Consider the following 15,000-nt stretch of genomic DNA (forward strand, 5'->3'; position numbering starts at 1 on the left):
AAAACAACACAAACCAAACACAAACAACACACACCGTTTTTGTGCAGGTTTGAGTCCGGTCTGGTCCTGGTCTGGTCCTGGTCTGGTCCTGGTCCTGGTTTATTCTTGGTCCCGCCCCTCTTTGATGACCTCACAGCTCTGCTCTGCTCTGATTGGTCGCTCAGGTGTTTTGTTTTTGTTTTTTTGCATAGATTCTATTTTGGACAAAGTTTTTATATTTGAGAGTCTCAGGGTTCAGGGTTTATTCTGATACAAATAAAAATACAAATAAATAATCATCACAAAAATAAATAATAATAAAAATACTTTATAATGTCTCAGGATTCTAAATAAATGTGACATAATCTAAGAAAACTCTGACTCCATCTGCCCCCTGCACACAAACTATACACACACTATACACACTACACACACACACACTATACACACACTACACACACACACACACACTATACACACACTATACACACACACTATACACACACACTACACACACTATACACACACACACACTATACACACACTATACACACACTACACACACACACTATACACACCTATACACACACACACTACACACACACACACTATACACACTATACACACACTATACCCACACACACTATACACACACTGTACACACATACACACACTATACACACACTATACACACACACACTACACACACTATACACACACACACATACACACACTATACACACACTACACACACTACACACACTATACACACACTATACACACACTACACACACACTATACACACACTATACACACACACACTATACACACACTATACACACACTATACACACACTATACACACACTATACACACACACACTATACACACACTATACACACACATACACACACACACTACACACACTATACACACACACTACACACACACTATACACACACACACACACTACACACACACACACATACACACACACACACACACACACTACACACAAACTATACACACACTACACACACACACACACAAACTATACACACACAACACACACTATACACACACTATACACACACACTACACACACTATACACACACACACACACACACACTATACACACACACACACACAACACATACACACACTAAACACACACTACACACACTATACACACACACTACACACAAACTATACACACACACTACACACAAACTATACACACACTACACACACACACACACAAACTATACACACACAACACACACTATACACAACACACAGTGTTTATAGTGTGTGTGTATAGTGTGTGTAGTGTGTGTATAGTGTGTATGTGTGTGTGTATAGTGTGTATGTGTGTGTGTATAGTGTGTGTGTAGTGTGTGTATAGTGTGTGTAGTGTGTATAGTGTGTATGTGTGTGTGTATAGTGTGTGTGTAGTGTGTGTATAGTGTGTGTGTGTGTGTATAGTGTGTATGTGTGTGTGTGTGTGTGTGTATAGTGTGTGTATAGTGTGTGTGTATAGTGTGTATAGTGTGTGTGTGTATAGTGTGTATGTGTGTGTGTATAGTGTGTGTGTAGTGTGTGTATAGTGTGTGTATAGTGTGTGTGTATAGTGTGTATAGTGTGTGTGTTTATTTGATTTTATTGTTTATTTGTTTATTTATTTTTGCGGTGACGTTTGTTTTACTGTTTGGTTTATTTTGGGCCGTTTGGTTTCGTGTCATGACGTCACTGTGAGGCTCATTTGGGCTCGTGCCGTGCGCGCGCGACCCGCACATTGGAAACCCTGATGACGTCACCCCCGAGGAGTCACGTGACCGCGCTCAGTCCTGTGTCACGTGACCGCGCAGACCTGTGGCTCGTGTCACGGATGAACGTGTCCTGGTTCTGATCCTCCGGTACCGGCCTGCACCGACCACCGCCGTGAGTACAACCTCCCCGAACCTCCCCGGACCCGGACCCGCTGTCCCCTCTCCTCTCTCCCGGGTCTCTCCCGGGTCTCTCCCGGGTCTGTCCCGGGTCTGTCCTGTTCTGTCTCCGGTCCTCCTCTGGTCCGGTTTGTCCCGGGTCTGTCCTCGGCCCGGTCCGGTTCGGTTCTGCTGGGAAGAGCAGGATAGTGCGCACTCCGGAATCCGCGTTCACAAATCCTCAAATTGTGCACGAACCGCGACGTGACGGGCGCGCGCGTGTGTTTCGGGTCATTTTTGATACAGGTTCTGGTTCCGGTGGCTCCAGAGGCGAGTTCGGCTCCAGTGTCTCTGTACAGAACATTATAAATAATCCACAAACACACGATCTGTGCTCGCGCTCAAAGCGAAGGAACTTCACAACTGCAGGAATGTTAAATAAAGCCAGATGCCCTGCAGCTGTCATCAACAACACAACAACAACACAACAACAACACAACAACGACACGACAACACAACAACAACACAACAACGATACAATAACGACACAACAACAACACAACAACATGTGTTTTAATCACGTCCTCTGCGTCATTCAGCTGATCTGAGTCTTAGATTTTATATTTTCTGTGTTTTTCTTGATAGTTTGACAAGATTCTTTAGACGAAGCGGATCTTTCTGGATCTTTCTGGATCTTTGTGACTCTGAAACATTTCGGCTTTAACCAGTTTAATCCCAAAACTAAAAAGGACAAATTCCACGCGTGATCCGGACTCGGTTCAGATTGGACTCATTTCGCTTCTCGGTTCGTTCGTATGAGTCTCTGTCTTTAATTAAAGATCTTTTACGTGAAGCTTGGGACGCGTTATTGTCACATTTTGAGTTCGGCGGAGTTTGAAAGTGAAATCGACCCAAAAAAACGCGTTTGTGACGCGATGCTAAAGCTAAAAGTCCCGTTATGAGGCTAAACCTGTAGCTCCCATAGACCGTGTGTTTACAACAGCACGAGCCGAGTCCGAGCCGAGTCCGAGCCGAGTCCGAGCCGAGTCCGAGCCGAGTCCGAGCCGAGTCCGAGCCGAGTCAGGTTCTGACCCAACAGCCCCAGACCCCCGTGTGTTTGTAGTATAACATGTACTTGTGCAGTACTGTACTACAGTGTATTATCAGGAGGAATCTGCAGTAGTGTAGTACTATAATACTGTGTAGTACTGCAGTAGTACTGCAGTAGTACTGTGTAGTAGTGTGTAGTAGTGTGTAGTACTGTGTAGTACTGTGTAGTACTGCAGTAGTACTGTGTAGTACTGTGTAGTAGTGTGTAGTACTGTGTAGTACTGCTGTAGTACTGTGTAGTACTGTGTAGTAGTGTGTAGTAGTGTAGTAGTGTGTAGTACTGTGTAGTAGTGTGTAGTACTGTGTGTAGTACTGGTGTAGTACTGTGTAGTAAGTACTGTGTAGTACTGTGTAGTAGTACTGTGTAGTAGTACTGTGTAGTACTGTGTAGTAGTGTGTAGTGTGTAGTGTGTGTAGTACTGTGTAGTACTGTGTAGTAGTGTGTAGTACTGTGTAGTAGTGTGTAGTAGTGTGTAGTAGTGTGTAGTAGTGTGTAGTACTGTGTAGTACTGTGTAGTACTGTGTAGTAGTAGTACTGTGTAGTAGTGTGTAGTACTGTGTAGTACTGTGTAGTAGTGTGTAGTACTGTGTAGTAGTGTGTAGTAGTGTGTAGTAGTGTGTAGTGTGTACTGTGTAGTAGTAGAGTGTGTAGTAGTGTGTAGTAGTGTGTAGTGTGCTGTGTAGTAGTGTGTAGTAGTGTGTAGTAGTGTGTAGTAGTGTGTAGTAGTTGTAGCTGTAGTGTGTAGTGTGTAGTACTGTGTAGTAGTGTGTAGTAGTGTGTAGTAGTGTGTAGTAGTGTGTAGTAGTGTGTAGTGTGTGTACTGTGTAGTAGTGTGTAGTAGTGTGTAGTACTGTGTAGTAGTGTGTAGTAGTAGTGTGTGTAGTAGCTGTGTAGTACTGTGTGTAGTAGTGTGTAGTACTGTGTAGTAGTGTGTAGTGTGTAGTAGTGTGTAGTAGTGTGTAGTAGTGTGTAGTAGTAGTGTGTAGTACTGTGTAGTGTGTGTAGTAGTGTGTGTAGTAGTGTGTAGTAGTGTGTAGTAGTGTGTAGTAGTGTAGTAGTGTGTAGTACTGTGTAGTAGTGTGTAGTACTGTGTAGTAGTGTGTAGTAGTGTGTAGTAGTGTAGTACTGTGTAGTAGTGTAGTGTGTAGTGTGTAGTTGTGTACTGTGGTAGTAGTAGTGTGTAGTACTGTGTAGTACTGTGTAGTAGTGTGTAGTAGTGTGTAGTAGTGTGTAGTGTAGTGTGTAGTACTGTGTAGTACTGTGTTAGTAGTGTGTAGTACTGTGTAGTGTGTAGTAGTGTGTAGTAGTGTGTAGTAACTGTGTAGTAGTGTGTAGTAGTGTAGTAGTTGTGTAGTAGTGTAGTAGTGTAGTAGTGTGTAGTAGTGTGTTAGTGTAGTAGTGTGTAGTAGTGTGTAGTGTAGTAGTAGTGTGTAGTAGTGTGTAGTACTGTGTAGTAGTGTGTATAGTGTAGTAGTAGTGTAGTAGTGTGTGTAGTAGTGTGTAGTGTGTAGTACTGTGTAGTAGTGTGTAGTAGTGTGTAGTAGTGTAGTAGTGTGTAGTAGTGTTGTAGTACTGTGTAGTAGTGTGTAGTACTGTGGTAGTAGTTAGTGTGTGTAGTGTGTAGTAGTAGTGTGTAGTTGTGTAGTACTGTGTAGTGTGTAGTGTGTAGTAGTGTACTGTGTAGTAGTGTGTAGTAGTGTGTAGTAGTGTATCTGTGTGTAGTTGTGTGTATGTGTAGTATTCTGTGTAGTAGTACTGTGTAGTAGTAGTAGTGTTAGTAGTGGTGTAGTAGTGTAGTAGTAAGTGTGTAGTAGTGTGTATGCTGTGTAGTACTGTGTGTAGTAGTGTGTAGTACTGGTAGTAGTAGTGAGTAGTGTAGTATGTGTAGTACTTAGTACTGTGTGTGTGTGTAGTGTGTGTGTGTGTAGTGTGTGTAGTAGTGTGTAGTACTGTGTAGTAGTAGTGTGTAGTAGTGGTAGTAGTACTGTGTATAGTGTGTAGTAGTGTGTAGTACTGTGTAGTGTAGTGTGTGGTAGTACTGTGTAGTAGTGTGGTAGTAGGTGTGTAGTGTACTTGTGTAGTGTGGTGTAGTAGTGTGTAGTACTGTAGTAGTAGTGTGTAGTGTGTAGTGTGTAGTGTGTGTAGTACTGTGTAGTAGTGTGTGTAGTGTGTAGTACTGTGTAGTAGTGTGTAGTAGTGTGTGTGTAGTAGTGTAGTAGTGTGTAGTAGTGTGTAGTGTGTAGTGTGTAGTAGTGTGTAGTAGTGTTGTAGTAGTAGTAGTGTGTAGTAGTGTGTAGTATGTGTAGTAGTGTGTAGTAGTGTGTAGTACTGTACTGTAGTAGTAGTGTAGTGTGTGTAGTAGTGTGTGTAGTAAGTGTAGTAGTGTGTAGCTGTGTAGTAGTAGTAGTGTAGTGTGTGTGTAGTACTGTGTGTAGTGTGTGTAGTAGTGTGTGTAGTACTGTAGTGTAGTAGTGGTAGTAGGTGTAGTGTGTGTAGTATCTGTTAGTGTAGTACTGTGTAGTGTGTATATGTGTAGTAGTGTTGTAGTAGTGTATGGTGTAGTAGTGTGTGTGTGTGTAGTAGTGTAGTTGTGTAGTAGTGTGTAGTACTGTGTAGTAGTGTGTAGTATGTGTACTGTGTAGTGTAGTGTGTAGTAGTAGTGTAGTAGTATGTGTAGTAGTGTTGTAGTAGTGTGTAGTACTGTGTGTGTGTGTAGTAGTGTGTGTAGTACTGTGTAGTACCAGTCTGTGTAGTAGTGTGTAGTAGTAGTGTGTAGTAGTGTAGTAGTGTGTGTGTAGTAGTGTGTAGTAGTGTGGTAGTAGTGTGTAGTACTGTGTGTAGTAGTGTGTAGTACTGTGTAGTAGTGTGTAGTGTGTAGTGTGTAGTAGTAGTGTGTAGTAGTGTGTAGTAGTGTGTAGTACTGTGTAGTAGTGTGTAGTGTGTAGTAGTGTAGTACTGTGTAGTAGTGTGTAGTAGTGTGTGTAGTACTGTGTAGTAGTGTGTAGTAGTGTGTAGTAGTGTGTAGTAGTGTGTAGTGTAGTGTGTAGTAGTGTGTAGTAGTAGTGTGTAGTGTAGTGTGTAGTTACTGTGTAGTAGTGTGTAGTTACTGTGTAGTAGTGTGTAGTAGTGTGTAGTAGTGTGTAGTACTGTGTGTAGTACTGTGTGTAGTACTGTGTAGTAGTGTGTAGTAGTGTGTAGTACTGTGTGTAGTACTGTGTAGTAGTGTGTAGTAGTGTGTAGTACTGTGTAGTAGTGTGTGTAGTAGTGTGTAGTGTGTAGTAGTGTGTAGTACTGTGTAGTAGTGTAGTGTAGTACTGTAGTAGTGTGTAGTAGTGTGTAGTAGTGTGTAGTAGTGTGTAGTAGTGTGTAGTAGTGTGTAGTACTGTGTAGTAGTGTGTAGTACTGTGTAGTAGTGTGTAGTAGTGTGTAGTAGTTGTAGTGTGTGTAGTAGTGTGTAGTAGTGTGTGTAGTAGTGTGTAGTAGTGTGTAGTAGTGTGTAGTAGTGTAGTAGTGTGTAGTGTAGTGTGGTAGTACTGTAGTACTGTGTAGTAGTGTGTAGTAGTGTGTAGTAGTGTGTAGTAGTAGTGTGTGTAGTAGTGTGTAGTAGTGAGTGTGTAGTATGTGTGTAGTGTTTAGTGTAGTAGTGTGTAGTGTGTACTGTGTGTAGTAGTGTGTAGTGTGTAGTGTGTAGTGTGTAGTAGTGTGTAGTAGTGTGTAGTACTGTGTAGTACTGTGTAGTAGTGTGTAGTAGTGTGTAGTACTGTGTAGTAGTGTGTAGTAGTGTGTAGTACTGTGTAGTAGTGTGTAGTAGTGTGTAGTACTGTGTAGTAGTGTGTAGTAGTGTGTAGTAGTGTGTAGTAGTACTGTGTAGTAGTAGTGTGTAGTAGTGTGTAGTAGTGTGTGTAGTACTGTGTGTAGTAGTGTGTAGTAGTGTGTAGTAGTGTAGTGTGTAGTAGTGTGTAGTACTGTGTAGTACTGTGTAGTAGTGTGTAGTAGTGTGTAGTACTGTGTAGTACTGTGTAGTAGTGTGTAGTAGTGTGTAGTAGTGTGTAGTAGTGTGTAGTAGTGTGTAGTACTGTGTAGTAGTGTGTAGTACTGTGTAGTAGTGTGTAGTAGTGTGTAGTAGTGTGTAGTAGTGTGTAGTAGTGTGTAGTACTGTGTAGTAGTGTGTAGTAGTGTGTGTAGTAGTGTGTAGTGTAGTAGTGTGTAGTAGTGTGTAGTACTGTGTGTGTAGTAGTGTGTAGTAGTGTGTAGTACTGTGTGTAGTAGTGTGTAGTACTGTGTAGTAGTGTGTAGTACTGTGTAGTAGTGTGTAGTAGTACTGTGTAGTAGTGTGTAGTAGTGTGTAGTACTGTGTAGTGTGTAGTAGTGTGTAGTACTGTGTAGTAGTGTGTAGTAGTGTGTAGTAGTGTGTAGTACTGTGTAGTAGTGTGTAGTAGTGTGTAGTACTGTGTAGTAGTACTGTGTAGTAGTTGTGTAGTGTGTAGTAGTGTGTAGTAGTGTGTAGTAGTGTGTAGTAGTGTGTAGTAGTGTGTAGTACTGTGTAGTAGTGTGTAGTACTGTGTAGTACTGTGTAGTACTGTGTGTAGTGTAGTAGTGTGTAGTACTGTGTGTAGTAGTGTGTAGTAGTGTGTAGTAGTGTGTAGTAGTGTGTAGTAGTGTGTAGTACTGTGTAGTAGTGTGTAGTAGTGTGTAGTAGTGTGTAGTAGTGTGTAGTAGTGTGTAGTGTGTAGTGTGTAGTAGTGTAGTAGTGTGTAGTAGTGTGTAGTAGTGTGTAGTACTGTGTGTAGTAGTGTGTAGTACTGTGTGTAGTAGTGTGTAGTAGTGTAGTAGTGTGTAGTAGTGTGTAGTAGTGTGTAGTAGTGTGTAGTAGTAGTGTAGTAGTGTAGTAGTGTGTAGTAGTGTGTAGTAGTGTGTAGTGTGTAGTAGTGTGTGTAGTAGTAGTGTGTAGTACTGTGTAGTAGTGTGTAGTAGTGTGTAGTACTGTGTAGTAGTGTGTAGTACTGTGTAGTAGTGTGTAGTAGTGTGTAGTAGTGTGTAGTAGTGTGTAGTACTGTGTAGTAGTGTGTAGTAGTGTGTAGTAGTGTGTAGTAGTGTGTAGTAGTGTGTAGTACTGTGTAGTAGTGTGTAGTAGTGTGTAGTAGTGTGTAGTACTGTGTAGTAGTGTGTAGTACTGTGTAGTAGTGTGTAGTAGTGTGTAGTACTGTGTAGTAGTGTGTAGTAGTGTGTAGTAGTGTGTAGTACTGTGTGTAGTAGTGTAGTACTGTGTGTAGTACTGTGTGTAGTACTGTGTAGTAGTGTGTAGTAGTGTGTAGTAGTGTGTAGTAGTGTGTAGTAGTGTGTAGTAGTGTGTAGTAGTGTGTAGTAGTGTAGTAGTGTGTAGTAGTAGTGTAGTAGTAGTGTGTAGTAGTGTGTAGTAGTGTAGTACTGTGTAGTAGTGTGTAGTAGTGTAGTGTGTAGTAGTGTGTAGTAGTGTGTAGTAGTACTGTGTAGTAGTGTGTAGTAGTGTGTAGTAGTGTGTAGTGTGTAGTGTGTAGTAGTGTGTAGTAGTGTGTAGTAGTGTGTAGTAGTGCTGTGTAGTAGTAGTGTGTAGTAGTGTGTAGTAGTGTGTAGTAGTTGTGTAGTGTAGTGTAGTGTGTAGTAGTGTGTAGTGTGTAGTAGTGTGTAGTAGTGTGTAGTACTGTGTAGTAGTGTGTAGTAGTGTGTAGTAGTAGTACTGTGTGTAGTAGTAGTAGTGTAGTAGTGTGTAGTAGTAGTGTGTAGTAGTAGTAGTGTGTAGTAGTGTGTAGTAGTGTGTAGTAGTGTGTAGTAGTGTGTAGTATTTGTGTAGTAGTGTGTAGTAGTGTGTAGTAGTGTGTAGTAGTGTGTAGTAGTGTGTAGTAGTGTGTAGTAGTGTGTAGTAGTGTGTAGTAGTGTGTAGTAGTGTGTAGTAGTGTGTAGTAGTGTGTAGTACTGTGTAGTAGTGTGTAGTAGTGTGTAGTAGTGTGTAGTAGTGTGTAGTAGTGTGTAGTAGTAGTAGTGCTGTGTAGTAGTGTGTAGTAGTGTGTAGTAGTGTGTAGTAGTAGTGTGTAGTACTGTGTGTAGTAGTGTAGTGTGTAGTACTGTGTAGTAGTGTGTAGTAGTGCTGTGTAGTAGTGTGTAGTAGCTGTGTAGTAGTGTGTAGTGTGTAGTAGTGTGTAGTAGTAGTGTAGTAGTGTGTAGTGTGTAGTGTGTAGTAGTGTGTAGTAGTGTGTAGTAGTGTGTCTGTGTAGTAGTGTGTAGTAGTGTGTAGTAGTGTGTAGTAGTGTGTAGTAGTACTGTGTAGTAGTGTGTAGTAGTGTGTAGTAGTGTGTAGTAGTGTGTAGTAGTGTGTAGTACTGTGTAGTAGTGTGTAGTACTGTGTAGTAGTGTGTAGTAGTGTAGTACTGTGTAGTAGTGTGTAGTAGTGTGTAGTAGTGTGTAGTAGTGTGTAGTAGTGTGTAGTAGTGTGTAGTAGTGTAGTAGTGTGTAGTAGTGTGTAGTAGTGTGTAGTAGTGTGTAGTAGTGTGTAGTACTGTGTAGTAGTGTGTAGTAGTGTGTAGTAGTGTGTAGTAGTGTGTAGTAGTGTGTAGTAGTGTGTAGTAGTGTGTAGTAGTGTAGTAGTGTGTAGTAGTGTGTAGTAGTGTGTAGTACTGTGTGTAGTAGTACTGTGTAGTAGTGTGTAGTAGTGTGTAGTAGTGTGTAGTAGTGTGTAGTAGTGTAGTAGTGTAGTACTGTGTAGTAGTGTGTAGTAGTGTGTAGTAGTGTGTAGTAGTGTGTAGTAGTGTGTAGTAGTGTGTACTGTGTAGTAGTGTGTGTAGTAGTGTGTAGTAGTGTGTAGTAGTGTGTAGTAGCTGTGTAGTAGTGTGTAGTAGTGTGTAGTAGTGTGTAGTAGTGTGTAGTAGTGTGTAGTAGCTGTGTAGTAGTGTGTAGTAGTGTGTAGTAGTGTGTAGTAGTGTGTAGTAGTGTGTAGTAGTGTGTAGTAGTGTGTAGTAGTCTCTCTCTCTCTCTCTCTCTCTCTGTGTTTGTTCTGATTTTCTTCAGGTTAAAGTTAAAATTTAATAAAGTTCAAGTTTAAAGTTTAAACCAGGAGCAAAGGTCACCTGTCAATCACCTGTCAATCACCTGTCAGTCACCTGTCAGTCACCTGTCAATCACCTGTCAGTCACCTGTCAGTCACCTGTCAATCACCTGTCAATCACCTGTCAGTCACCTGTCAATCACCTGTCAGTCACCTGTCAATCACCTGTCAATCACCTGTCAATCACCTGTCAATCACCTGTCAGTCACCTGTCAGTCACCTGTCAATCACCTGTCAATCACCTGTCAATCACCTGTCAGTCACCTGTCAATCACCTGCCAGTCACCTGTCAATCACCTGCCAGTCACCTGTCAATCACCTGTCAGTCACCTGTCAATTACCTGTCAGTCACCTGTCAATCACCTGCCAGTCACCTGTCAGTCACCTGTCAGTCTCCTGTCAGTCACCTGTCAGTCACCTGTCAGTCTCCTGTCAGTCTCCTGTCAGTCTCCTGTCAGTCCTGTCAGTCACTGTCAGTCTCCTGTCAGTCTGTCAGTCACCTGTCAGTCTCCTGTCAGTCTCCTGTCAGTCTCCTGTCTGCTGTGGAGGACATGACACAGACCTCCTCTCATCCCTCTCGTTCTTCTCGTTCTCCTCGTTCTCCTCGTTCTCCTCGTTCTCCTCGTTCTTCTCGTTCTCCTCGTTCTTCTCGTTCTCTCGTTCTTCTCGTTCTTCTCGTTCTCCTCGTTCTCCTCGTTCTCCTCGTTCTTCTCGTTCTCCTCGTTCTCCTCGTTCTCCTCGTTCTTCTCGTTCTCCTCGTTCTTCTCGTTCTCCTCGTTCTCCTCGTTCTCCTCGTTCTTCTCGTTCTCGTTCTCCTCGTTCTCCTCGTTCTCCTCGTTCTCCTCGTTCTCCTCGTTCTCCTCGTTCTTCTCGTTCTTCCTCGTTCTCCTCGTTCTTCTCGTTCTTCTCGTTCTCCTCGTTCTCCTCGTTCTCCTCGTTCTCCTCGTTCTCCTCGTTCTCCTCGTTCTCGTTCTCGTCTCTCCTCGTTCTCTCGTTCTCTCGTTCTTCTCGTTCTTCTCGTTCTCCTCGTTCTCTCGTTCTCTCGTTCTCCTCGTTCTTCTCGTTCTTCTCGTTCTTCTCGTTCTCTCTTCGTTCTCCTCGTTCTCCTCGTTCTCCTCGTTCTCTTCGTTCTTCTCTCTCGTTCTCCTCGTTCTCTCGTTCTCCTCGTTCTCCTCGTTCTTCTCGTTCTTCTCGTTCTTCTCGTTCTCCTCGTTCTCCTCATTCTTCTCGTTCTTCTCGTTCTTCAGCTGGAGGATGCAGGCTGGCGTGAGCTCCTCCTCAGGATGTCGGTGACTCTCAGGTTCTTCTGTTACGGTTGCCTCCTCTCCTCCGTCACCTGGTCGCTCCTCCTCCTCCTCTACTTCCACCTGGGCTCCTCCCACAGCCGCTCCTCTCAGCCAATCGGAGGCATCCTGGACCGGAGGGGGGCGGGGCGACGGGCCGCGCCGGCCAATCAGGACGCAGAGCTGTCTCCAGAGATGGGTGAGTCCAACTTCTGCTGTTCCTCCTCAAACTCAGACTCACACGTGTTTGAGGAACTCTCTGAAACGCTCTGCTCCACCTCGTGATGTCATCAAGTGAATAGCTCCTTTTACCTTTAGTTCCCGCGGTGTTTTAAAAAGTCTTAAGAGCTTTGACTTTATGAATTTGGTGATAAAATCTTGAAAACACTTGAAAAAGTTTAGAATTTTTAAATCTGGGTCTTACATTTGTGCCGGACATCATTTCTCCGTGTCACATTCTCCTCAAAAGTTTAATTCGTCAACCATTATTTGGTTAAATAACATCGACGACCTCGGGTCAAAATCCTCCGACGCGTGAAGATCACGAGCTCCAAAAGCAGCGACTCAGCAGGACAAAGTCTGACCAACGCCTCGTGTTGGTGTTTCACGTTGGTTTTATGTTTCTGAGCGATTAGGAGGAAAAGTCTCTTCTCCACTGAGTCTTTTGTTTGAGAAATAAATGAAAACTAATTCAAGAGTTTAGTTTTTGCGACTTCCGGGTGAGCAACCAAGATGGCGGCAGCTTAACCTCGTGGCGCTCCTGATAATGTGGTTATTTTATCCTCCCTCGTTAAATTGAGTTTTTCTTTCCTATATCTTCTGCTCAAGAATGAAAGATAAAGTCAGAAACAAGCTTAAAACTAAACCACGGAACACTTTACCAAGTCAAGACATGATTCATTGAATGAAGAGGACAAGAGCAGAGATGCTATGCTAGCTTCTCAGAGACAGAGGCGCTCCACATGGAGCCGCTGGAAGCAGACGAAGAAACAGTAAATCTCCAAACTATCCTCCGTGAGCTCAGACACTCACGTCGTGAAAATGACCAAAACTTCCGCGAACTGAAAGAGAGAGTTGATAAGAGACTTGATGATGCAGAAAAGCGCATTGCGGAGGTTGAAGACAGAACACAACACATCGAGGAAGCAACACTTGAGCTTGTTAAGGTGCAAGAGGAACTTCAAGCAAAAATCATGGACTTGGAATCAAGATCCAGACGTGAAAATGTTCGCTTTCATTTCATTCCGGAGGGGGCGGAGGATGGCTCTCCATCAGTCTAGGACTTTGTCACGACTTTGCTCAGAGAGAATTTAACCCTCCCGCCGACGCTGGACTTGACCATAGAGCGAGGACACCGCTCTCCCGGGCCGAAGCCGCCGCCCGAAGCAACACCGCGGTCAATAGTGGTTAAATTCGCCTCATACAAAACAAAAGAGGAAGTTTTCAAACAAGTGTGGCAAAGAAGAGGACTAACGCTGGGGAAAAAAAAGGTGATGGTGGACCACGACTACGCCCCGGATATACTGAAAAAACGCCGTGAATACACAGAAGCGAAAAGAGTTTTGAGAGAAAACAAGATAAGGTTCCAAACACCGTACCCGGCAAAACTGAAAGTTTTCTATGAGGGCGACACGAGGATCTACGCATCTGCAGCGGACGCGACAAAAGACATGGCCAGACGGGGTTTACCTGTAACAGTTCTGAAGCCCGACGCATCCTGGGCCGACAAGATCAGAGACACGATGTGGCAGAAAGCGGGACGAGCGGAAGACGAGAGGAGCGGCGAGGGACCCAAGGCTGGATACAAGAAAAAACTAGAGGCTTTCCGGAGGGAATAAGAAAAACTGTGTCCACATCGACGCGACAAATTTCTCACATTAAGAGGGAGGAGTGAGAGGAATATTCTTTTGTTTTTAAGAGGAAATATCGGGGACTACGGGATAACAGTGCGATGCACTGCACCAAACAGGTACCGCCACCAGAGGGCCCCTCGCGACCTCCAGGTTGTGAGGACTTTCCCTCTAATTTGCTCATGATTCATCTCAACACCAACCGTGTGGTCTTCACAGAGACCACCGAGAAGGAAGTCACTTCAAGGTGGACACATGTTAATGTGATGAAAAAAGTTCAATTGTTCAAACTGTTCATTGTTTTCTTATGTTCGAGTAGCACAGGGAATCACTTATTAAGAGATGTTAGTTAAAATATATGCAAAAATGGCTTCTCCAGCTCTTTTACGTATTTGTACATATAATATAAAGGGAGTGTTGAATCCAATCAAAAGAACCAAGATACTGGGGAAAATGAAAACAGAAAATGTAGATGTGGTATTCTTACAAGAGACCCATTTATCAGATAAAGAACACGAGAAATTGAGGCGGCAAGGTTTTGGTCAGGTTTTCTACGCATCACATAGATCAGGGCGTAAAAGAGGAGTAGCTACGTTAATTTCCAACAAGTTTGCTTTTGAAAAACTGTCTGAATATACAGATAAAGAGGGTCGATATAGCATGATAATTGGTAAACTTGATGGCTTAGATGTCACCCTCTTCAATGTTTACACACCTCCAGGCTCACAATGGTATTTCTATAAGCGTATATTGGATTTGATGATAACCAAAACACAAGGTGTCATGATTTGTGGAGGGGATTTTAATGTAAGACTAAACCCTTTACTGGACTCCTCGGCACAAATCTCACACAACAACATAGGGAAAAAAAATCGGAAAATTCATGAGGGAAATGGGAATATCTGACGTGTGGCGCGAATATCACCCACAACAAAAAGATTATACATTTTACTCCGCAACCCATCGTTCCTACTCAAGACTTGACTATTTCTTTATGTTTAAAAAGGATATAAAAAGGGTAAAAGAATGTCATTTTGGATCAATGGACGTCTCGGACCACAGCCCTGTGTATATGAAAATTTGCACCGACAAGACAAAAGCACCATTCCTCTGGAGACTAAATTCAAGTTTACTCAAAGGGGAAATTAAGGAAGAAATAAAAGAAGAAATCAGGAGATATATCGAAGATAATGATAAGGACAATGTTTCTCCAGAAATATTGTGGGATGCGTGTAAAGCGGTTCTGAGGGGTAAACTGATTGCAAAAGCCACATTACTGAAAAGAAAACGGCAAGAAAAAATTAGAAATTTGGAACTACAACTACGTGTATTGGAAGACCAACATAAATTAAAACAAGATGATGATGCTTTGCAGAAGATCAGGAAAATTAAAAAGGAAATAAACCAAGAACTAGAAATTCATATAAATAAAAAGCTCATATATTTAAAACAAAACTATTATGAAGCAGGAAGTAAATCAGCCAAAACTCTAGCATATAGATTGAAAAAACAGCAAGCTGAAAGAGCCATATATAAAATAAGAAAACCATCAACGAAGGAAGTAATCTACGAACAGAAAGAAATTGGAGAGTGTTTTGCAAGGTATTATCAAAAGCTCTATTCCTTAAAACAAGAGGATGAAAAAGATTTGACTAAAACATTGTTAGACAAACTAAAACTACCAATAATCTCAGAAGAACAAAATAGAACTTTAACAAATACAATTACCGCTCAAGAATTAACAAAAGCGATAAAAAGACTAAAACTACACAAG

General features: G+C 42.5%; 1 protein-coding gene across 2 annotated transcripts in view; it reads left to right on the forward strand.

The window, feature by feature from the left end:
* The first annotated feature begins 1,781 nt into the window (after positions 1–1,781).
* Positions 1,782–15,000, forward strand: part of galnt11 (UDP-N-acetyl-alpha-D-galactosamine:polypeptide N-acetylgalactosaminyltransferase 11 (GalNAc-T11)) — a 33,510-nt gene continuing 20,291 nt past the window's right edge. For both annotated transcript variants that reach the window (XM_055159970.1, XM_055159971.1), the window contains exons 1-2: positions 1,782–1,920; positions 11,341–11,575. In XM_055159970.1, the coding sequence (XP_055015945.1) occupies positions 11,377–11,575 (199 nt within the window). In that variant the 5' untranslated portion in view covers positions 1,782–1,920; positions 11,341–11,376. The remainder of the gene's footprint in view (positions 1,921–11,340; positions 11,576–15,000) is intronic.

This window comes from Boleophthalmus pectinirostris, unplaced genomic scaffold (assembly GCF_026225935.1).
Source record: "Boleophthalmus pectinirostris isolate CB_2022bp ecotype Guang Dong unplaced genomic scaffold, ASM2622593v1 HiC_scaffold_2825, whole genome shotgun sequence".
In the NCBI taxonomy this organism is placed as follows: Eukaryota; Metazoa; Chordata; class Actinopteri; order Gobiiformes; family Gobiidae; genus Boleophthalmus; species Boleophthalmus pectinirostris.